The sequence below is a fragment of the Bufo gargarizans genome, chromosome 4 (genome assembly GCF_014858855.1).
Source record: "Bufo gargarizans isolate SCDJY-AF-19 chromosome 4, ASM1485885v1, whole genome shotgun sequence".
Lineage (NCBI taxonomy): Eukaryota > Metazoa > Chordata > Amphibia > Anura > Bufonidae > Bufo > Bufo gargarizans.
This window is the reverse complement of record NC_058083.1, coordinates 194,224,730-194,250,692: the sequence shown is the minus strand read 5'-3', so window position 1 is coordinate 194,250,692 and position 25,963 is coordinate 194,224,730. Positions and strand designations below refer to the sequence as shown.

Below are 25,963 nucleotides of genomic sequence, written 5' to 3'. Positions count from 1 at the left end.
CAAGGAGGGTAACGTACCTGCTTACTAAGCAGTCTCTATTCCACAGCCCACCAACACTGGATCTGTAAATAAATAATCAATACCAGAATTGGATTGAGTTTTAAACCCAAAATCTTGGGATATATGAATTAGACCTTTTATAGGAAGGAGCATCTTTCTCTCCCAACAGGATTCCACACCATTGACACTGTACCAGGATAATATTGGCCACCATATCACTGGTCATTACAATATAAGAAAAATACTTTTTTTCAGCAGATTATCTGTTTCTTTTTCCAGCAGGATTCATCCTTTTTTTCCAGCAGGATCTAATTGAATTGACATTTAACCACCCTCATATTTTTCACTCATATATTTTTTATTGTATTTTTTATATTTGTGTTTTTTATCTTTTAATCTTGATTACCATCATGTACTTATTTATCTAATTATGTACATATACAGCCATTATATTTAATATATTTTTAACATCAGCTATTCTTTATTAAACACTATTTTTCCATACACCTCAGGTGTTGAGTGCCATCCCTCTACTTTCACATATATATATATATATACAGTACAGACCAAAAGTTTGGACACACCTTCTCATTCAAAGAGTTTTCTTTATTTTCATGACTATGAAAATTGTAGAGTCACACTGAAGGCATCAAAACTATGAATTAACACATGGGGAATTATATGCATAACAATAAAGTGTGAAACATCTGAAAATATGTCATATTCTAGGTTCTTCAAAGTAGCCACCTTTTGTTTGATTACTGCTTTGCACACTCTTGGCATTCTCTTGATGAGCTTCAAGAGGTATTCACCTGAAATGGTCTTCCAACAGTCTTGAAGGAGTTCCCAGAGATGCTTAGCACTTGTTGGCCCTTTTGCCTTCACTCTGCGGTCCAGCTCACCCCAAACCATCTCGATTGGGTTTAGGTCCGGTGACTGTGGAGGCCAGGTCATCTGGCGCAGCACCCCATCACTCTCCTTCATGGTCAAATAGCCCTTACACAGCCTGGAGGTGTGTTTGGGGTCATTGTCCTGTTGAAAAATAAATGATGGTCCAACTAAACGCAAACCGGATGGAATAGCATGCCGCTGCAAGATGCTGTGGTAGCCATGCTGGTTCAGTATGCCTTCAATTTTTTATAAATCCCCAACAGTGTCACCAGCAAAGCACCCCCACACCATCACACCTCCTCCTACATGCTTCACGGTGGGAACCAGGCATGTAGAGTCCATCCGGTCACCTTTTCTGCGTTGCACAAAGACACGGTGGTTGGAACCAAAGATCTCAAATTTGGACTCATCAGACCAAAGCACAGATTTCCACTGGTCTAATGTCCACTCCTTGTGTTCTTTAGCCCAAACAAGTCTCTTCTGCTTGTTGCCTGTCCTTAGCAGTGGTTTCCTAGCAGATATTCTACCATGAAGGCCTGATTCACAAAGTCTCCTCTTAACAGTTGTTCTAGAGATGTGTCTGCTGCTAGAACTCTGTGTGGCATTGACTTGGTCTCTAATCTGAGCTGCTGATAACCTGTGATTTCTGAGGCTGGTGACTCGGATGAACTTATCCTCCGCAGCAGAGGTGACTCTTGGTCTTCCTTCCCTGGGGCGGTCCGCATGTGAGCCAGTTTCTTTGTAGCGCTTGATGGTTTTTGTGACTGCACTTGGGGACACTTTCAAAGTTTTCCCAATTTTTTGGACTGACTGACCTTCATCTCTTAAAGTAATGATGGCCACTCGTTTTTCTTTACTTAGCTGCTTTTTTCTTGCCATAATACAAATTCTAACAGTCTATTCAGTAGGACTATCAGCTGTGTATCCACATGACTTCTCCACAATGCAACTGATAGTCCCAACCCCATTTATAAGGCAAGAAATCCCACTTATTAAACCTGACAGGGCACACCTGTGAAGTGAAAACCATTTCAGGTGACTACCTCTTGAAGCTCATCAAGAGAATGCCAAGAGTGTGCAAAGCAGTAATCAAAGCAAAAGGTGGCTACTTTGAAGAACCTAGAATATGACATATTTTCAGTTGTTTCACACTTTTTTGTTATGTATATAATTCCACATGTGTTAATTCATAGTTTTGATGCCTTCAGTGTGAATCTACAATTTTCAGTCATGAAAATAAAGAAAACTCTTTGAATGAGAAGGTGTGTCCAAACTTTTGGTCTGTGCTGTATATATACAGCCAGGTCCATAAATATTGGGACATCAACTCAATTCTAACATTTTTGGCTCTATACACCACCACAATGGATTTGAAATAAAACTAACAAGATGTACTTTAACTGCAGACTGTCAGCTTTAATTTGAGGGTATTTACATCCAAACACTTCAGAATTCATCCTGCTGCTTTAGTCAACAGTCACATCATCAATAAATACAAGAGGACCAGTTCCATTGGCAGCCATACATGTCCATGCCTTGACACTACCACCATCATGCTTCACTGATGAGGTGGTATGCTTAGGATCATGAGCAGTTCCTTTCCTCCTCCATACTCTTCCCTTCCCATCACTCTGGTACAAGTTGATCTTGGTCTCATCTGTCCATAGGATGTTGTTCCAGAACTGTGAAGGCTTTTTTAGATGTCGTTTGGCAAACTCTAATCTGGCCTTCCTGTTTTTGAGGCTCACCAATGGTTTACATCTTGTGGTGAACCTTCTGTATTCACTCTGGTGAAGTCTTCTCTTGATGTTGAATTTGACACACATACACCTACCTCCTGGAGAGTGTTCTTGATCTGGCCAACTGTTGTGAAGGGTGTTTTCTGCACCAGGGAAAGAATTCTTCGGTCATCCACCACAGTTGTTTTCTGTGGTCTTCCCGGTCTTTTGGTGTTGCTGAGCTCACCGGTGCATTCCTTCTTTTTAAGAATGTTCCAGTGAGTTGTTTTGGCCAAGCCTAATGTTTTTGCTATCTCTCTAATGGGCTTGTTTTGATTTTTCAGCCTAATGATGGCTTGCTTCACTGACAGTGACCGCTCTGGATCTCATCTTGAGAGTTGACAGCAACAGATTCCAAATGCAAATAGCACACTTGAAATGAACTCTGGACCTTTTATCTGCTCATTGTAATTGGGATAATAAGGGAATAACACACACCTGGCCATGGAACAGCTGAGAAGCCAATTGTTCCATTACTTTTGGTCCCTTAACAAGTGGGAGGCACATATGCAAACTGTTGTAATTCCTACACCGTTCACCTGATTTGGATGTAAATACCTTCAAATTAAAGCTGACAGTTCTGCAGTTAAAGCACATCTTGTTCGTTTCATTTTAAATCTATTGTGGTGGTGTATAGAGCCAAAAATGTTAGAATTGTGTCGATGTCCCAATATTTATGGACCTGGCTGTACATATATAAATATATATATATATATATATATATATATATATATATATATATATTCTGCATTTGGCGTCAAAGGTGGAGGCTCTGCTTCCAGTTCTCTCCCAGGTGGTTATTTGTAGAACTGTCTATGACCACTACACTGATGTCTATTAGTAGATTTCACTTGGTGGTTACGGAGGATGGAAGGGATTTCATTGATTGACAGATGCAGACATAATTTGTAGCAGACGGAGCATCACACAGAATGGCTGCAATCATGCTATGTTATATCTGTTACATAAGTCACATGTTTTACCACTCAAACTAGGCTTTAACTGAGAAGCAGATCTCTTTATTTGGAGACCACTGTGTATTTAGTCATATACAAATCAAATGGGGTGGGGTTGTCAAAAGGTTGTCTCTTCCCTTTTAGGGTAGAGCCACCCGGTCAGGTCTCTGCATGCAGTTTTGGAAGCCCAAACCAGGAGTTAAAGGGCTTCTGTCACCCCGCTAAACTCACTTTTTTTTTTTGGGAACTTATAATCCCTATCCTGCGATATAGCTATACATTATGTTATTAATCATTTTCGTTCTATAGATATGTCAAAAACGTACTTTTATAATATGCTAATTTTTTTGCGGCTTATACCAGCAAGTAGACGCCCTTCTTGCTGGTAGACGGGTAATTAGCATATTATAAAAGTACGTTTTTTTACATATTTACAGAACAAAAATAATTAATAACATAATGTATAGCTATATCGCAGGATAGGGATTATAAGTACCCCAAAAAAAACAATGAGTTTAGTGGGGTGACAGAAGCCCTTTAATTCAAAAGAGGAGACATCATATACAGTATATACTTTATATTTTCTCTCCTGATTTTGGCTTCCAAAACTGTATGCAGAAACATGACCTTGTGGCCGTACCCTTAGTATAAGTATCAAATGGGCACTGTTTTGAACCCTATCCGTTAACTATTTCTCTTGGATCCAAACATCAATCTGCCATTCTTATGAAATAAATGTTTTCCATAGGCTCCATTGGTTCTGTACCCCAGTTCTCAGTTCGGATGTGCTTATTAATAAAATGCATGCTGCATCTGATAATTAGCTAACCACAAAGACACATTTTGTGCACACACTTTGTTTTAATCTTCCTTTGTTCTAATTTGTGAAATTCTAGGACATCATCTTTTTGTTACCTTGCCTTTGCTGGTTGATGAGAAATATTCTTCTACAAACAAGGCTCCCAGTGCCATTCCAAAATGTTTATTGGCCTGTGTAAGACAGACTTTTCCCAGCTCCAGTTGTTTCTCGGAACCCTCCATCTCTTTAGACAATTCATGAAGCGCATCTCGAAAGGGAGCTGATAGATGCTCACTCAGTACTACTACAAGTCGCCATAGCATGTAGTTGTGCAGGACACTACAGGAAACATGAACATGAACCAAAGAAAGAAGAACCAATTGGCTTTTGTTTGCACCACAAGACAGAGCACACATTTAGTAAAATCTTTACCTTACCTGTACCTTATTGACGTCAAAGTTAAAAATATAACTGAAGATAAAATTTGTCACAAATGTCTGGAGAATAATACTACCATCATGTGACTGCAGATTTTGAACAAATGCTCTTTGAAATTAAGACAAATTTTGTGGGGCCCCTTGGCATTTGGCAGATTTAATCCACAAATTGTTCAGAACATCTTTAATAGTTATGGACGAACATCGGCTGGGACGATTAGCGAACCGCGTGTTCACGGCGGACCCCATTGACTTTAATGGTAGGAAAACCTGAAAAACCTTCAGGTCATATTTGCAGTCACTAAATACTAGAAGTGCACAAATAGTCCCACAACATGGACAGTGACATACCAGAGGGGGATCAATGGAAAAAATTCCCACAAAAAATATGCGTCTTAAAGGGAAACTCTCAAAAATGTGCCCTGCTGGAGCCTAGAAAAAATTTATTTTAGGCCACAGGTCCCAAAAATTAGGCATTCACCCGACAGAAAAGAACAAGTGATTATGTTGCTGGAGGTACATTAGGCGGTCACTGGATAACAATTTTACTGTAGGCCAGTGGAGTACAGGCCCCAAAAATTAGGCATTCACCTGACAGAAAAGAACAAGTGATTATGTGGCTGGAGGTACATTAGGCGGTCACTGATAACAATTTTACTCTAGGCCAGTACAGGCTCCAAAAATTAGGCATTTCCCTGACAGAAAAGAACAAGTGATTATGTGGCTGGAGGTACATTAGGCGGTCACTGAATATCAATTTTACTGTAGGCCAGTACAGGCCCCAAAAATTAGGCATTCACATGACAGAAAATAACAAGTGATTATGTGGTTGGAGGTACATTAAGGCGGTCACTAAATAACAATCTCACTGTAGGCCAGTGGAGTACAGGCCCCAAAAATTAGGCATTCACCTGACAGAAAAGAACAAGTGATTATGTGGCTGGAGGTACATTAGGCGGTCACTAGATAACAATTTTACTGTAGGCCAGTACAGGCCCCAAAAATTTGTCATTCACCTGACAGAAAAGAACAAGTGATTATGTGGCTGGAGTTATATTAGATGGTCACTGGATAAAAATTTTACTGTAGGTCAGTACAGGCCCCAAAAATTAGGCATTCACCTGACAGAAAAGAACAAGTGATTATGTGGCTGGCGGTATATTAGGCAGTCACTGAATAACAATGTTACTGTAGGCAAGTGGAGTACAGGCCCCAACAATTAGGCATTCACCTGACAGAAAAGAATAAGTGATTATGTGGCTGGAGGGTCAATAGGCGGTCACTGATAACAATTTTACTCTAGGCCAGTACAGGCTCCAAAAATTAGGCATTCACCTGACAGAAAAGAACAAGTGATTATGTGGCTGGAGGTACATTAGGCGGTCACTGAATATCAATTTTACTGTAGGCCAGTACAGGCCCCAAAAATTAGGCATTCACATGACAGAAAAGAACAAGTGATTATGTGGTTGGAGGTACATTAGGCGGTCACTAAATAACAATCTCACTGTAGGCCAGTGGAGTACAGGCCCCAAAAATTAGGCATTCACCTGACAGAAAAGAACAAGTGATTATGTGGCTGGAGGTACATTAGGCGGTCACTAGATAACAATTTTACTGTAGGCCAGTACAGGCCCCAAAAATTTGTCATTCACCTGACAGAAAAGAACAAGTGATTATGTGGCTGGAGTTATATTAGATGGTCACTGGATAAAATTTTTACTGTAGGTCAGTAGAGGCCCCAAAAATTAGGCATTCACCTGACAGAAAAGAACAAGTGATTATGTGGCTGGCGGTATATTAGGCAGTCACTGAATAACAATGTTACTGTAGGCAAGTGGAGTACAGGCCCCAACAATTAGGCATTCACCTGACAGAAAAGAATAAGTGATTATGTGGCTGGAGGTACATTAGGCAGTCACTAGATAACAATTTTACTGTAGGCCAGTACAGGCCCCAAAAATTAGGCATTCACCTGACAGAAAAGAACAGGTTATTATGTGGCTGGAGGTATATTAGACGGTCACCGGATAACAATTTTACTGTAGGCCAGTACAATTGATTATGTGGCTAGAGGTACATTAGGCGATAATTGAATAACAATTTTACTGTAGGCCAGTGGGGTACAGGCCCCCAAAATAAGGCATTCGTCTGACAGAAAAGAACAAGTGATTATGTGCTTAGAGGCAGGGGCGTAGCTATAGGCTCATGGACCCTGGTGCAAGAGTTAGACTTGGGCCCCCCTTCCCTCAGTGCTTTGTGTGTCTTCTTATGCAGCACAAGGGTATTTGGGCCCCCTCAGGCTCCTGGGCCCGGTAGCGACTGCTACCTCTGCACCCCCTATAGCTACGCCCCTGCTTAGAGGTATATTAGACGGTCACTGGATAACAATTTTACTGTAGTCCAGTACAGGCCCCAAAAATTGGGCATTCACCTGACAGAAAAGAACAAGTGATTATGTGGCTGGAGGTATATTAGACGGTCACTGGATAACTATTTTACTGTAGGCCAGTACAGGCCCCAAAAATTAGGCATTCATCTGACAGAAAAGAACAAGTGATTATGTGGCTGGAGGGACATAAGGCGGTCACTGGATAACAATTTTACTGAAGGCCACTGGAGTAGAGGCCCCAAAAATCAGGCATTCACCTGACAGAAAAGGCCTTCTATGTCGCTATATATACATAAGACAAGGACCATTCTTTGTTCTGGGTGGCGGATATGTGTGGCCTGGCATGAGGAAATCCAATTACATGTGGTTGTCACAGGTGTTGAATTCCTCTGAGATCCATGCCTCATTCATTTTTAGAAATGTGAGGTAGTCCACACTGTCATGAGCTAGGTGAGTGCGCTTATCGGTCACGATCCCCCCTGCTGAGCTGAACGTCCTTTCGGACAGGACAATCGACGAGAGGCAAGCCAAGAGTTTCATGGGAAATTTTGCCAGCTCTGGCCACCGGTCAAGTCTGCACACCCAGTAGTCTAGGGGTTCCTCGCTTCTCAGAGCGTCCACATCGGCCGTTAACCTGATGTAGTCGGACACCTGTCGGTCTAGGCGTTCCCTGAGGCTGGAACCGGAGGCGGCTGTCGATGGGTTGGTTGCAAGAATGATCTTATATCCGAAGTGACCAACACATCTTCAAACCGCCCTCTTCTTGCAGGCGCGGTAGGATTGGTACCCACACCTGTTTCGCTATTGGTGGAAATTCCTCTGCCAGCGCCCGCAACAGCGGAATGCAACATCTCTCACAGCAAGGCCTGGAAATGCTGCATTCTGACAGCCCTCTGTGATGGTGGTAACATGTCTGCCATTTTGTGTTTGTTTAAGTAAATTGCCACCCAGTACTGGTCCTTGCCCTTTATGCTTTTGAATACGGGGTCCCTCTTCAAACACTGGAGCATGAAGGCCCCCATTTGCACTAAATTGAAGGGGTGCAGCTCCCTTGCTCCTGCTCATCGTCCAGGAGAATGTCGTCCTCTGTTCTCTCCCCCCAGCCACAGACAACACCAGGGATCGCCCAGTTTAAAGTCCTCCTCAAAGCCTGCTCTGCTTGCTCCTCCTCCTCCCCCCAGCCACTATCCTCCTCTGACTCTTTTTCAGACTCCTGCTGACTTGTCTCAGATGGAGTAGCCCCCCTGGAATTCATTCAGCATTGCGACTTCCTCATCTTCCAGCTCCTGCTCCTTGACGGCTTAATGACACGACGCAATGCATGCTCCAGAAAGAAGGTGTAAGGTACGATGTCACTAATGGTGCCCTGGCGGCGACTGACCAGTTTGGTGATCTCATTAAATGGCCGCAGAAGTCTGCATGCATCGTGCATGAGCAGCCACTGGCGCGGTGAAAATAAACCAAGCTCCCCAGAACCTGTCCTGCTGCAGAGTTTGTACAGGTAGTCGTTAATGGCACATTGCTGCTGGAGCAGCCTATCAAGCATATACAAGGTGGAGTTCCAGCTCGTTGGGCTGTCACAAATCAGACGTCTGACGGGCAGGTGGTGTCGCCTCTGAACGTCAGCAAGGCGAGCTATGGCCGTTCGCAAGATGTCTAGGACTCCGGGGTATTTGGCAACAAATCTCTGCACGACTAAGTTCAGGACGTGTGCCATGCACGGCATGTGTGTCATTTTTTGTTTCAGCGAGCTCAGCAGATTGGCACCGTTGTCGCACACCACTTTACCAACTGTCAAATTGAGCGGGGTTAGAAACTGATTGGCCTGTGACTGCAGAGCTGAAAGAAGTGCAGGACCGGTGTGGCTCTTGGCTTCCAGGCACAACAGCTGCAGCACAGCATGGCACGTCGAATAGGTTCTAGAGAGCTTGGGGGGTGCAGCGGAAGAGGCATTAGCAGTGGAAAAGGAGGAGTCAGCCGAGGAGGAGGCGGAGGATGGAGGAGGAGAAGGAGAAGAAGAGGCAGGTCTGCATGCAATCCGTGGCAGTAACACCAAATCCACACAGGTGCCAGGGGTTGCATGCTTGACGGCCGTCAGAAGATTCACCCAGTGGGCAGTAAAAGTTATGTACAGATGTAACATCGCTAGCTCTACAACTGGAATCGCGTGAGCGCATAGCGATATCGAATTTAAATTGTAAACCCTAAGTGTCTAAATAGACCATTGAGAAAATTCAGGGTGCAATGTTGGTTTGTGAACACCAGATGGCGCATGGAACTGCAGTCAGCATTAGTATACAGCCCTAGATTTGGACCAGTATTAAGGACGAATATTCTAAAAAATGAATACATAGTACGATATCGAATATATTCATATTTTAAAATATTCATCTTAGTTATTTGCCGTCGACACACTACGCCCCGACAAGCGTCACCATGGGAATGCCGGGGGGTTAGAATATACCATTGGATATGAGTTTTTAGTATTTTACTCATATCCGATGGTGCGAAAAAGACGATTATTATACAATACGAATATATTTGTTATAGTACTATAAAAAAAAAAAATCTAATATTTGTGAATATTCTAAATTAGAATATTCACGAATAGTGTAAAAAACGCTTATATGGCACAATAGTGAATATATTCGGTAACACAGCTAAATTCTTTTTTGGCATAATACCACTGATGCTGCCCCTATATCTTCTATAATTTAGGAGGCCAATTGCCCCTTATTTCCAAGAACAATTTCGAACAATAACTTGTGCTCTCTTTGGATTCGAGATTCAAATACTACTGATTCATTTCGTACTTTAGCTCAACACTGCCATCTACTGGCCTTGTTGAGTATTTCTATAGTGAAGGACTAGAAATCGAGTTTCGTTAGTAACGATATGTTACATTTGTACCTTCCCTGCCCGTGTTTTCTAGACCACCTGTCTGTGGTCAGATGTATTTTGGCACCGACACTGTGTGCCAGAGATATATTCACTTGCCGCTAAACGGTGCAATATAGCTCTGGGATGCCCTTCTGGGAGAGATATTTACTTCCGGGGACCTTCCATTGCGGTGTGCCAATGGCAAAAAAATTTCTAAAGGCCTCCGAGTCCACCAGTTCACATGGCAGTAGTTGGCCAGCTAGCAGTTCTGACAAGCCAGCGGTCAGCCATTGGGCAAGAGGGTTATCCGACATCATCAACTTTTTATGCTTGAACATTTGGGCCTGCCTTCTGCCAGATGAACCCGATGATAGCTCGGTGGAAGGTGGAGTGGAGGACAAATGGGAGGACAGAGGAAAAGGAGAAGAGGCAGGATGTGGAGCACCGGGAATGTGGCTTTGTGGGTTCTGACAGCGTTGCTCCCACTGGGCTCGTGATGGGAGGCCAGATGCCTTCCTAAGGCGGTCGTCCCTAGGTGAGTGTTGGGCCTAATGCGACATATGCGTTGACAGCACAGGCTGCGGATGGCAACACTATTGTCACCAGCTGACATGTTAAAAAAAAGTCCACACTGTGGAGCCATGTGCCGGCGTCCTGGGAGCGCAAGATGTGACCGTGCATGGATGATGGCTCGCTACAGATACATTTGCAGTTAGATTTTTGCCTCCTGTGCACTGCGAGTTCTGCCTGCTTCTCCTCCTTCTCCTCCCTATCTGCTGCTCCATCTCTCCCTCTGAAGGCCCCTCCTCTTCCTCTCTTGTGGGCACCCATGTGATGTCCATCGACACATCATCATCGTCACCTTCACCACCACTGACATTAGAGATCTCTGAGTAGGCAGCAACAGCGGGGACCAACCTTCTTGGGCTGATCTGGGTACTGTGGTCCGACCGCTGGGTGGTGGTCGTTGCTACCTCCTCTTCCTTATCCGATGCCAAGAATAGCTGCGCATCGGTAAGGTCTGGGAATGGATGGGAAAAGAATTCCTCTGGCTCCAGTTGAGGGGCTATGGTGGTGGTGGTGGTGTCTTTGGGGGTGCACACAGCAGAGAGTGAGGAGGGTTCAGATACAGAGGAGGAGGAGGAGGGTGCAGAAGCGGAAGGCTGAGTGAGCCACTCAGCCAACTCTGGTGCGTCCTTTGACGTAATTGCACGCACCTTCTCCAACTTCCCACTTAGGCTCCGGGCTGGTGCACCTGCCCGGCCCTACCACCCCTGCGGTAAGGCCTGCCTCTCCCTCTGCCTGTCATTTTCAAAATGACCCTGTGCCAAAGTCACTATAAAAGAGCAGTATTTGTGGAAAAAAGTATATCGCAGGCCTCAATCAGTATTTAGTGGAAGCGGGTATATCAATCCCTTTAATCAGTATTTTGTGGAAGCAGGTGTATCGCAGGCCTCAAACAATATTTGGTGGAAGCAGGTATATCAATCCCCTTAATCAGTATTTTGTGAAAACAGGTATATAGAACCCCTTAATAAATATTTGGTGGAAGCAGGTATATCGCACCCCTCAATCTGTATTTTGTGGAAGCAGGTATATAGAACACCTTAATCAATATTTGGTGGAAGCAGGTATATCGCACCCCTCAATCACTATTTTGTGGAAGCAGGCATATCAAACCCATTAATCAGTATTTTGTGGAAGCAGATATATTGCACCCCTTATTCTGTATTTTGTGGAAGCAGGTATATCGCACCCCTCAATCCGTATTTTGTAGAAGCAGGTATATAAAAACCCCATAATCAGTGTTTTGTGGAAGCAGGTATATCGCACCCCTCAATCAGTATTTTGTGGAAGCAGGTATATCAAACCCCTTAATCAGTATTTTGTGGAAGAAGGTATATCAAACCCCTTAATCAGTATTTTGTGAAAGCAGGTATATTGCACCCACAATCAGTATTTTGTGAAAGCAAATATATAGAACCCCTTAAGGCTACTTTCACACTTGCGTTAGGAGCGGATCCGTCTGGTGTCTGCACAGACGGATCCGCTCCTATAATGCAAACGCTTGCATCCGTTCAGAACGGATCCGTTTGCATAACTGTTTATTTCAGATCTGATTTTTCACTTCGGAAAACTCAGATCCGACAGTATATTCTAAACACAGAAGCGTTCCCATGGTGATGGGGACGCTTCATGTTAGAATATACTGAGAACTGTGTACACGACTGCCAGGCAGCAGGGGGCAGACCCCCCCCCCCCTCCTGTATTTAACTTATTGGTGGCCAGTGCGGCCCCCCCTCCCTCCCCAGTATTAAATATTACCAGTGCGGCCTCCCCCTCCCTCCCTCCCCAGTATTAAATATTACCAGTGCGGCCCCCTCCCTCTATATTTATTGGTGGCCGGCCAGTGCGGATTCCAAGTATTGTGAGCAGTGCGGCCTCCCCTCTCCCCCCCCTAATTAAAATCACCCCCCCCCATCATTGGTGGCAGCGGAGAGTACCGATCGGAGTCCCAGTTTAAATCGCTGGGGCTCCGATCGGTTACCATGGCAACCAAGACGCTATTGCAGTCTTGGCTGCCATGGTTACTTGGCAATAAATACAAGCATTATACTTACCTGAAGAGCAGCGATGTCTGACCGGCCGGGAGCTCCTCCTACTGGTAAGTGAAAGGTCTGTGCGGCGCATTGCCTATAGCACAGACCTGTCACTTACCAGTAGGAGGAGCGCCCGGCCGGTCAGACATCGCAGCTCTTCAGGTAAGTATAATGCTTGTATTTATTGCCAAGTAACCATGGCAGCCAAGACTGCAATAGCGTCTTGGTTGCCATGGTAACCGATCGGAGCCCCAGCGATTTAAACTGGGACTCCGATCGGTACTCTCCGCTGCCACCAATGATGGGGGGGGGGCGGTGATTTTAATTAGGGGGGGGAGAGGGGAGGCCGCACTGCTCACAATACTTGGAATCCGCACTGGCCCGGCCACCAATAAATATAGAGGGAGGGGGCCGCACTGGTCATATTTAATACTGGGGAGGGAGGGAGGGGGAGGCCGCACTGGTAATATTTAATACTGGGGAGGGAGGGAGGGGGAGGCCGCCGCACTGGTAATATTTAATACTGGGGAGGGAGGGGGGGGCCGCACTGGCCACCAATAAGTTAATTACAGGAGGAGGGGGGTCTGCCCCCTGCTGCTTGGCAGCATCTGCCAGGCAGCAGGGGGCAGTCATGTACACAGTTCTCAGTATATTCTAACATGAAGCGTCCCCATCACCATGGGAACGCCTCTGTGTTAGAATATACTGTCGGATCTGAGGTTTACGATGTAACTCAAATCCGATGGTATATTCTAACATAGAGGCGTTCCCATGGTGATGGGGACGCTTCAAGTTAAAATATACCATCGGATCGGAGAAAACTCCGATCTGATGGGGACTCCTGACTTTGCATTGAAAGTCAATGGGTGACGGATCCGTTTGAAATTGCACCATATTGTGTCAACGTCAAACGGATCCGTCCCCATTGACTTGCATTGTAAGTCTGGACGGATCCGTTTGGCTCCGCACGGCCAGGCGGACACGAAAACGCTGCAAGCAGCGTTCAGGTGTCCGCCTGCTGAGCGGAGCGGAGGCCAAACGGTGCCAAACTGATGCATTCTGAGCGGATCCGCATCCACTCAGAATGCATTGGGGCTGTACGGATCCGTTCGGGGCCGCTTGTGAGAGCCTTCAAACGGAACTCACAAGCGGAGCCCCGAACGCTAGTGTGAAAGTAGCCTAATCAATATTTGGTGGAAGCAGGTATATCGCACCCCTCAATCTGTATTTTGTGGAAGCAGGTATATAGAACACCTTAATCAATATTTGGTGGAAGCAGGTATATCGCACCCCTCAATCACTATTTTGTGGAAGCAGGCATATCCAACCCCTTAATCAGTATTTTGTGGAAGCAGATATATTGCACCCCTTATTCTGTATTTTGTGGAAGCAGGTATATAGCATCCCTCAATCCGTATTTTGTAGAAGCAGGTATATAAAAACCCCATAATCAGTGTTTTGTGGAAGCAGGTATATTGCACCCCTCAATCTGTATTTTGTGGAAGCAGGAATATAGAACCCCTCAATCAGTATTTTGTAGAAGCAGGTATAGTGCCTGCCTCAATTCATTTTTTTGGGGGCAACAGGTATATCACACCCATTGCAAATAGTTGTTCCAATAGCGCTTGTACCTCTACATACCTATGGTATCGCAGCAGAACTGCACACAACTGCTGCACAATACAAATGCACTATATACTTTTTATGTTAGAAAGTATATTATAGGTATATAATATAGGTATAATGATGCATTAGTAATTTCCAGATTCTTAATGAACTCATCCTCCAGACTCCTCGAGTGCTATGTTTGACTTGTTGCAAACAGAATAACGTGAACTTGCAAGGTGCAAATAAGAATGGCAGCAAGTTCATAAGAAAAACCCCAGGCAGCAGTTCCTGATGAAACTTGTATTATCTCCTTGTACCTTACTTTACAAGACGAATCCTTATACATTATTCCATGGCTGCACATCACACATCAATTATTGTTTTATTTCTGGATCTGCAGAAATATGCAATAGAGCTATACATAAAGTAATGTCATTGTTTTGTACTGCATTCCACATCCACTTGTATTGAGAACAAGCACATTGTGTAGTAAATCTGCTCAGACAATTACTATGGAACACACAACATTGACATTCAGCACACGCCAACCCTTCACTAGATCAATGACCATTAGCTTAATGTTCCAACTGTAGAGTCCAGTCTGGATTAGGCTGTGGCATGTCAGCTATGAGTCAGCCCAGGGCTGTGTATGACATTAAAAGAAAGAAGGAAGATACAAAGTGCCAATCACTGCTAATCAGAACGTTGAACATTAAAACACAAGTCTTTATTGAATCTTTGTTTAAAAATTATAGGAAAGGGTACTATGTGTCCAAAATTTCAAATCCGTGTTAATATCTGCAGTAGTCAGGTATCTAATCTGTGTTAGTATCTACAGAATTTGATAAACCAGATAGTAGCTTTCAGCTGGTGAGCATGATATCATAACACACAACAGTCAACTATAGAATTAAGTATACCATTTTCTTGTAAGCTATTATGCTTGTAAACCACCATATAATTAGCCACTGTGTTGTGTACCAGTTCAGCAGCAGAAATGGTTACAATGTTACGGACGGTGAAGCTAGAAGTAGGAGACCAACAACTACGGCCATTTATGCACTGAGGGACAGGAAGAATTATTGAGGGGCCCACAATCACACGGAGACAGGGAGACAGATGAATTACAAATCATCAATCTCTCTGACAGACCCCTTAATTTAGTGGAAATGCAGCTCCTTAAAAAAGATCTCTTGTTCGTTCCCACATTTGCATTTAACCTTTTTGAATGGGTTAAAGATCTATCCCTCAAGTGGAGGAAGTTGTTTGTCTTGCCCACCTGATAGGCAACAATGTTTCGAACTGGAAATTGACATTGACGAACTACCTGACGTACGCCTTTTGGTGGATTTGATGGAGGAGGGTGATAGAGATCTGGATGAAGGGCCATTCTCAGATCTCAGGCTCCCATCCACTAAAAATCCACCAATGGGGATAATACCCCAATGGACATCTTTCTCAAGGTAGTTACGGACCAGTTAAGAGCAATGGAAGACCGGGTTACAATTAAATCTAACCTATCCAGATTTGAGACTGAGGCGCTTCTTTCCCTTGAACGTGACCCCTCCATTGTCATTAAACAATCTGACAAGGGGGAAAATATCACAATCATGGGATATGAACAATACAAAACTATGTGCCTCGATATCCTTAAGGATAAATGTTATCGGATTCTGGATAGTAATCCTACCAATATCTTCCATTGCAAACTGAAAGGCATTGTAACGGCAGCACGTGACAAAAAAATGATTAGCCAGACGGAATATCTCTTTCTGCTCCCGAGATTTCCACAAACCCCTTGCTTCTATAGTCTCCCGAAAGTTCGTAAGGGCATTTCCCCACTTAAAGGAAGGTCTATTGTCTCAGGAATGGGGAGTTTAACACAAAACATTAGCACCTATGTGGATAAAATCCTTCGACCATTTGTCTTTGCCCTCCCGTCCTACATACGGGATTCTATAGACGTTATAAAAAAATTGGAGGGCATTCAACTGGACAATCACATTATGCTTGCCAGTTTGGAAGTGGGAGCGCTGTACAGCTTCATACCCCAAGAAAAGGGGTGTGGAGCGGTGGCGGCCTATTTGAGTCAGCGTGGTACTTATCTATGGCAGCATAATGAGTTTGTTCTAGAGTTGCTTTACTTCATTCTGGGACATAATGTGTACCTGTTTGATGGCCACGTATACCACCAGCTCAGGGGGGTGTAACATCCCAGAGTTGTGTTACTACTCGACTCTATCCCACTACTATCTCCTAAGAGCCTTTGTATTATCATCTGATGTAATTTATATTATGTTTTCACAAATGTGCATCTAAAACCATGTTAAATTCCATAGTTCTTGTAATTTTCCATGTTCAACAGCAGGTGGCAGCAATGCATTGGTCAGGTACTAGTTACAGTTTAGTGAATCTAAGCTGGAATGGATTATTCCAGCTTAGCTCCCCCTCTGTGAGCAGAGTGGGCTGTGCCCATATCCTGCAGCATGAGTGGAAAAGGAAATTAGAGTCAATGTGTAGCCCACCCCCTGCTAGGAGTAGTGTGTGTGTGTGTATGTGTGTGTTAGGAGATCCTCTGCATAGGGAAGACAGCAAGGATTTTGTCTCGGCTGAGACCTGATCATATACCTAGGCTGAGCACCTGCAGCCTCAGCTGGATAAAAGAAGCAGAGAACCACAGACAACCTCCAGAGTTCCAGGAAGAAAGCATCCCCTGAGAACCCTTCTGTGAGTTAAGTCCAGAGACCTAGGAGAAGCCATTCCTCCTCAGCTAGTCTGTCCCCACAAAGCAGAAGTTATAGAAAAGTGCACAAGATTCATTCCTGTCACAGTTACAGAGCTACCAAGCAGACGACTTATCCTGCAAGCTCACACTTAAAGCAGAAGCATTCATTTCCTGCCAATCGTTGCTAAAACCTGCTGGGACCAAGAGACCAAAGCTGTATACTGCTAGGATACAAGTTATCTTCACTAAAGAAACATTTGAACTTCATCTAAAGGTCTGGACATCATTTCTGCTGCAAAATTCCTCTATTATTCCTACTATCACTACACTCAAATTTATTGCAAGTGAGCCAGGAGCCAGGTAGGAGACACCATTGACACAATTATCACCACCCTATAGAGACATTATTGGTCATTACACCACTCTGGCATTCCTATTCTGGGACCTGCGTTATAACACCTTGGAAGGGCCCTGGGGTTGTACCCTGCGCACGCTGCAATTGGCGTTACAAACAAATACAGACTATTATTCACCCGTATTCTGGCCCACTGCATAAGTGGCGTCAGCGTACCCATTCCTGGTCACGGCGGGTGGCAATTGTGCACCCACTTTTGACAACCTCTACCTGGGCTGGTGGGAACGGGAAGTTGTCTTCGCGGAAGAGAAAAACAAATGAGCAGGCCACATCAACCTATGGTTGCGTTACATCGATGATGTATTGATACTCTGGTCTGGGAACACTGCGGATTTGACCTGAATAAAAATGATCTAGAGTTATACTTCACGTTAGAAATCCATACTAACCAGATCACCTTCCTGGATCTGATTATTTATAGAGATCAGGAAGGCAGTCTGGGGACCCGATTATTCTGAAAAGAGACTGCGGCTAACAGTCTGTTACAATGGGATAGTTGTCACCCCATGCCCCTTAGGCAAGGCATCCCTAAGAGGCAATATTTAAGACTGCATCGCAGCTGCTCTAAGATATCTGACTATAGTGTTGCAGCCAGAGATTTACAGAACAGGTTTAAGAATAGAGGTTATCCCCAGCATGTTTTAGCCAGAGCTTATCAACATTCTCTTGCAGTGAATTGGGACACTCTGCTTGAGCCTAAGACCGATACGTCGCAGGAAACAGCGAGTCGCATCATTGCAACCTATGATGTGGCCCACAAAACAGTGCAAGAGGTCCTCACAAGATATTGGGGGATTTTGAAATCAGATCCCAATGTGGGGCACCTCATTGGGGATAGACCAATAATTACATACCACTGCGGACACAACTGCAGTGGCGTAGCGTGGGTTGCCAGCACCCGGGGCAAGCCAAAAATTCTCATGATATATCCCTAATTAACATTTGAGTGTTTTACACTCTCTTCTATGATCGCCCCTGAGAGTGAGCTGGAGTATTGGGCGGCGGTGTATCTCGATCTTACCGCGCCTCCATTCCTCCCACACGCCGGCCAAGTGGCTAGATCAGCTATAGGGGAGGGGCCTCCTCTCTATATATTTCAGTCAGATCGGCGGCTGTATTACGGCCATCCTAGCTCCGAGACCGCCGCCCACATGAGGCAGGTGGCATTGTATGTTTGTGTGTTTTACTGTAGAACTCCCGCTACTCCTGATGAGCCTAGTAATCGGCTAAACGCATAGAGTAGATGTTGGGGGACAGTCAGTTCTACATAGCACGCTTGGCTGATGTAATTAACAGCGGCGCAAGTAGCTAATAGCATGAGTGGAGGTAGAAGTTAAGGGGGGCTTTGTATGATGGGCGGAGCTGCCCGAGAATAAAAGTATGTAAATAGATCCCCATGTAGCTTCACCGTCCACAACATTGTAACCATTTCTGTTGCTGAACTGGTACACAACACAGTGGCTAATTATTTGGTGGTTTACAAGCATAATAGCTTACAAAATGTTATACCGCATTCTATAGCCGACTGTTGTGTGTGTTATGATATTTTGCTCACCAGCTGAAAGCTACTATCTGGTTTATCAAATTCTGCAGATACTTACACAAATTAGATACCTGACTACTGCAGATATTAACACGGAATACCCTTTCCTATATTTTTTGAACAAAGATTTAATAAAGACTTGTGTTTTCATTTTCAGCATTCTGATTAGAAGTGATTGGTAGTTGAGTTGATTGAACGTAAACCACATTAATATTTTTTTCCGTGATTAGTGTCCAGAAGATACAAAGTGGAATAATGATAGAGATGGGGGCTAGAAAGAGAAAGCAAAACATGCATGTTGCCAGCAATAGGTGGATGCAAAGTAAATTGATGGAGAACGAGAGAGCATAGGAGAAATATAATTCAATGACATGCTTGAGGAAAAAGCAGAGAAGACTTTGTGACTCAACAACAGATAAAAGAAAACAAAAGCAACAAATAGTCCCAGGGACAAACTGGGAACTTACAGTGGTCCTGGAAAAAAATCTAAATGTGACCCCATGTTGTAGGCGGATCAACATTGAAAGGAGGGGCAACACAAATAGGCAGGAACAATAGAAGTAAGCAAGGCCTGCAATACTGTATAGCAGCACAAAATACTGCTCCCCCCACCATTATTTTACCATCCTATGGACAATGATACTGTTGAGTTAAGGGGGCACCTGGGGCCGATTGGCCAGATTAATAAGTACCTGGTTCTCCTACCAATAATTAATGCTGAGACTATCAGATCATTATGTAATTTGCTGAGAGGAGGGCTCGGGCAGCCCACTGGCCATTGGCCCACTGGGAAATCTCCCTGTGGAGTCTATGGCCAATCCGGTCTTGAAGAGTCCACATTTCACAAGTTTAGAAACACTGGGGCGGGATTACTTATACTGTCTATGAGTAAGACAATGTAAACTTAGACTAGTTTAAACTGCGTCAGATTTATCACAGTGGCTGATGCTGGCTGATGAATATGGCAAACTTGTAGACTCTTTAGTCTAAGGGGGTAATGTACTGACATGCAACATTTTGCTCTCTTTTTGGGGGGGGGCATCTGTAATGGGTTGTACTTTTTTTTTTTTTTTTTCACAAAATGATGCACGCCATTTGTTACATTTGTGGCACAAAATGGCAGGATTTTCAGTTTAAAGTCAGATCATATTTATTACACTTTGTATGTCACCAGGGGACTGGAGAGCGCTTGCAACTTTTTGTGACTTTTTTGCAAAAAGCTGCAATTATAAATATGGCTACAAATGCAGCTTTATCCACAAAACATATGGCTGCACCTTTAGTAAATGTTACACTAAAAATAGTACAAATGCCACTCCACCAACAAAACAGTTGGAAAAAACAAAAAATTTCTGTTACAGCATAGGAAGTAGATGACCTTCTAACTTTACATCACTATTTGTTAGCTCAGTTTTACTCCAAAATGTGTGAACATTTTGGTGCACGGTGGCACATTTAACCTACGTCCATTCTCATGTAGCCAACACCATTGCCACTAAGCCCTTGTCGTTTCCTCTGTCCTCTGTTTTCTAACATATACTCTATGTTCAGACAAAGACTTACAGCTATTACCCTTACTTGCACACTTGCCTCCAGGACATCTCCTGTGTAACATTCATTCTATGATTCTTTGCTTTATATAATTCTTAGCTTTAGGGTAAGTGAAACTGGACAAGCGAGTTTATTGACTATAGTAGATAGATTGTAGAGAGCCTTCCATGCAGTCACTGTTTCCTCCTCTGTATGTATAATTGCCTTTACAATTTCAGAAGGCCTTTTAGTACATTGGATCTCAAAGGGCTTCTGTCACCCCCCCAAACAGCAATTTTCAGTATTGGACTTAATATAATTGCCAATGTACGCAGAGTCCATATATACCCCTCTTACCTCTGGCTGTGCTTTAAATTCTTTAAAAATAGTACTTTTGTGATATGCAAATTTCTTCACTACCAGCAAGTTGGGCGGTTACTTGTTGGTAGCCACCGCATCCTCGGTCTAAAAAAAGCCCCCTCCTCCACTTGATTGACAGGGCCAGCAAGCGCTCTCCTCCTTCCGCTGGCCCTGTTTGCAGCTGTAATCCCGCGCCTGCGCCGTACCGGTCCTTATTCGGCTCATGCGCTCTGAGAAAAGGACACTCACTTAGCTGCTTCTTCCTCAGTGCGTCTGCGCCGATGACGTCAGCCGTAGACCCGGAAGAGAAGACGCTGGCATCGCTGGTAAGGAGGCGGAGAGTCCGATGACGTCGCTGGATGCTTGATTAAGGTAAGTATTTACCTAATAAGCATGCAGCCACTACAACCACCAACGAAATGGGGTGTCATTATCTTACAAAAAGTATATTTAGACACACTATACCACTAACGCTTGTAAATAATACACCCATAATTAATAAATATATATACACTATATATATATATATATATATATATATATATATCACACAAATATATATATATATATATATATATATATATGTGTATATACAGTACAGACCAAAAGTTTGGACACACCTTCTCATTCAAAGAGTTTTCTTTATTTTCATGACTATGAAAATTGTAGATTCACACTGAAGGCATAACAACTATGAATTATCACATGTGGAATTATATACATAACAAGAAAGTGTGAAACAACTGAAAATATGTCATATTCTAGGTTCTTCAAAGTAGCCACCTTTTGCTTTGATTACTGCTTTGCACACTCTTGGTATTCTCTTGATGAGCTTCAAGAGGTAGTCACCTGAAATGGTCTTCCAACAGTCTTGAAGGAGTTCCCAGAGATGCTTAGCACTTGTTGGCCCTTTTGCCTTCACTCTGCGGTCCAGCTCACCCCAAACCATCTCGATTGGGTTTAGGTCCGGTGACTGTGGAGGCCAGGTCATCTGGCGCAGCACCCCATCACTCTCCTTCATGGTCAAATAGCCCTTACACAGCCTGGAGGTGTGTTTGGGGGTCATTGTCCTGTTGAAAAATAAATGATGGTCCAACTAAACGCAAACCGGATGGAATAGCATGCCGCTGCAAGATGCTGTGGTAGCCATGCTGGTTCAGTATGCCTTCAATTTTGAATAAATCCCCAACAGTGTCACCAGCACATCACACATATAAATATATGTATATACTGTATATCACATATATTTATTAATTATATATATATTATTTAATTATGGGTATATTATTTATAAGCATTGGTGGTCTAGTGTGTCTAAATATACTTTTTGTAAGATAATGGCACCCCATTTCGTTGGTGGTTGTAGTGGTTGCATGCTTATTAGGCAAATACTTACCTGAATCAAGCATCCAGCGACATCACTGGACTCTCCGCCTCCTTACCAGCGTTGCCAGTGTCTTCTCTTCTGGGTGTACGGCTGGCGTAATCGGCACAGGCGCACTGAGGAAGGAGCAGCCAAGCGAGCGTCCTTCTCTCAGAGCGCCTGCGCCGAATGAGGACCGGTACGGCGCAGGCGTGGGATTTCAGCTGCAGACTGGGCCAGCGGAAGGAGGAGAGCGCTCGCTGGCCCTGTCAATCAAGTGGAGGAGGGGGGTATATATGGACTCTGTGTACATTAGCAATTATATTAAGTCCAATACTGAAAATTGCTGTTTGGGGGGTGACAGAAACTCTTTAACATTAAACCTTTTGAAAAGTTTTACTTCTTTTACAGCCTAACATAACTTATTTTGATGTTACATCGGAGGACCTACCTTGAAAAGCCAAAAACCATGTTTACATCTAATAAGAGAACAACAGCTGTCTATGACTAGAAATTATGTCCTTCATTCGTTGCTTGCATCTTTCCCCTGTGACTGGGTATAAATCAGTCTTCATTTCTACACATAGGAAATGCCAAAAGGCACAAATATGTTGTTATGCTATTATTTTTTTCTGTTAGGTCCAGAGTTAATCTTGTATTGTTTAGTTGTTTTTGTCAAAGCTGGCATTGAGACTGTTTATTACCAAACCAAATAAAGTGCTCTAAGCCAAGGTAAATGCTAAATAGCGCATAAATTAAAATTGGGACTATATGATCACAACTATTGACTCCTTACTAACCAGAGTGTTTTGGTCTTAAACAACCAGACACCTTTTAGCAATAATTAAAATCTCTGCTCTTTCTGAGCTCAAGATAGCCCATTTGACTATTATCAGTGATTGATGGTATTTTGTGTGTATATACAGGGATAGCTATAGGACACGGATAAGAGGGCCCCTGTGTACAACTGAACTCAGAAAAAAGCAGAGACTTAAATGTATAAACTACAAATTTTGCTGACTCTTACCCCATAAAGCTATATATCAATCTGCTCAGCTCCTCCTGCTCTATAACATTCTGCCTGCAATTTTGTAATGGCATGTACTCTTTAATGCATTGTACCCTATCTTTAACGGCAACATGTCACATAAATACACAAATACAATAGAAAAATGTTATCAGATATATACAGTATTTCCATATGTTTATTTTGGAAGCATTATTGAAAAACTTAACATTTTTGAACAGTTTAGGACACACACACACACACACACACACACACACACAAGGTGTCTTTCACAGCTATCTGAATGATTGAAAACCCCCCAAAGTGACCTCATTTGGAACACTAGACCCTTTAACATACTCATCTAGGGTATAGTGAGCATTTTGGCCCCAAAGTTTTTCTTTGTAGGAATTAATGAAAAGCAAGTGAAAAAATTTTAGGCCCCATTGCGCACTTGTACAGGCATAGAGCTGCTAAAACAATTAAAGAAAGCCCCATAATATACCCAATATTAGAAACTAGAGCTCTCAAATTATTCAAAACTGATTTTTACAAACTCTTTGTAAAACTTTTAACCTAGGCGTTCCACAGGATTTAAAGATTAGGGGTAAAATTTAAAAAGGTCAATTTTTTTGCAGATTTTCCAATTTAATCAATTTTTCCTTTGACACAGCAAGGGTTAACAGCAAAATAAATATTAATTTTTATTATCCCGATTCTGCAGTTTACAGAAACACCCCATATGTTGTGGTAAACTGCTGTATGGGCGCACCATTTTGACTTTTGGTCGGCAGATTCCACTGGAATGGTTTTCAGGTGCAATGTCACATTTGAGACCTTGAGGTACCCCTACAGTGGAAAACCCCAAAAAGTGACCCCATTTTGGAAACTAACTGCTTTGATACAACAGGCGTTTCATAATTTTTTTTTATTTATTTGATCATGAAATGAAAAATGACATTATATTTTAATTGTAACAAATGGCAATATGAGAAAAAGCAACCCAAATTTTGTTACATATTTTTTTCCTGAGTACAATAAGACCCCCCATGTGGTCAGAAACTGATTTTAGGACACACTGCAGGGTTGAGAAGAGAAAAAGCACTATGTGCATTTGAGGTCTTGTTTGGTGATTAATAAAGCATTGGCCGACAACTGCAAAGTCTCTGAAGTAGTATAAAAAAGAAACTCACAAGAAGCGACCACACTTTAAAAACCACACCCTCGCATAATTTACCAAGGGGTTTTGTGAGCATTTTGACCCCACAGGAGTTTTGCAAAAAAGAATGCACAGCAGCTGGTGCAAAGTAAAAATTGCAGTTTTTCACGGGTATGTAATTTCAGTGGCCAATATGTTGTGCCAAGTGTATGCCAGTGTGAAAAGCAGGCCCTCTTATTATCATGCTGTGCTTCCTGGTTTTAGAAAAACTGTATGTGTGGACCTTATCTTTTGCCTGGACATACAAGAGGGCTCAGGAGTAAAAGAGCACCATGCACATTTGAGCTCCAGTGTGGTGATTTACGCATCTTCTTCTGACAACTGTAGAGGCTCTAGGGTTAAATAATAAATGGAACCCCCAACTGCCCATTTTGGAAGATCCAACCCTTAAGATATTATGGGCTGGAGTCAGCATTTTGACGCCACTGTATTTTGTAGAAATTATTGAGCAGTGGATCATGCAAAATGAAAATTACTATTTTTCCACAGATATAGCATTTTAGTGCCCCTTATGCTGTAACCAGCTGGTGCTGTCTATGACACACCACACCCCTTAAGTTGTTAGGTGGGTTTTACTGGGTATGGAAATTTCATAAATGTAGAAAATACTGCATTGGAACACAGCAGTGCTCAGAAGAGAAGGTGCGCCTTTTGACTTTTGGAGGACAGATATTGCTGAAATGGTTTTCAGGTGCTACATCTCAGTTGCAAAGCCCCTGAGGTACCCATACAGTTGGGAAACCCCCAATAAGTGAATTCATTTTGGAAACTACACCCCTTAAGTTATTCATCAAGGGTGGATCTTGAAACCAAGGTATTTTGCACATATTAACAAGAAGGGGACTATGCAAAATGAAAAAAAAAAAAAAAATGGAATGAAAAAAGCATTTTTGTGCCAAATATATTATGGCCAGCTAGTGCCATCTGAGACAAACCATGACCTTTTAATTGTCAGGTGGGTTTTACTGGGTATGGAAATGACATTAACGTGGAAGTAAATTGCTGTATGGCTACACTGCAGAGTTTAGAAGGGAAATGCCACCTTTTAGATTTTGTAGAGGATTGGTATTTTGATGGATTGGTTTACAGGCAGCATGTTGCTTTCAAACAGCCTCTTAGGTACCAGTACAGTTGTTTTCTGCCAACCATACATATTTTTTATTTTTATCTTTACGGAGATGTGTGGGAGTTTATTTTTAGCAGGATGAGTTGCCATTATAATTGGTTCTATTTTGGAGTACATATGATGTTTTCATCTCTTTTTATTTTGCCTTTTGGGAAGCAGGATAAAGAAATGCAGCAATTCCTACACTGCTTTCTGAGTTTTATTATTGCGGCATGCACCATGCAGGAAAAATGACATGCTATCTATATTCTGCTGGTTAGTACGATTACAGCAATACCAACTTTATATATTTTATTTTCATTCTACCACTTTTACACAAATAATTTTTATTTAAA

At 42.9% G+C, this 25,963-nt stretch overlaps 1 protein-coding gene across 2 annotated transcripts in view; it reads right to left on the bottom strand.

The window, feature by feature from the left end:
* Window positions 1-25,963, bottom strand: part of ECEL1 (endothelin converting enzyme like 1) — a 108,246-nt gene that overhangs the window by 31,452 nt on the left and 50,831 nt on the right. For both annotated transcript variants that reach the window (XM_044291347.1, XM_044291348.1), the window contains one exon: window positions 4,541-4,763. In XM_044291347.1, coding sequence (XP_044147282.1) covers window positions 4,541-4,763 — 223 coding nt within the window. The remainder of the gene's footprint in view (window positions 1-4,540; window positions 4,764-25,963) is intronic.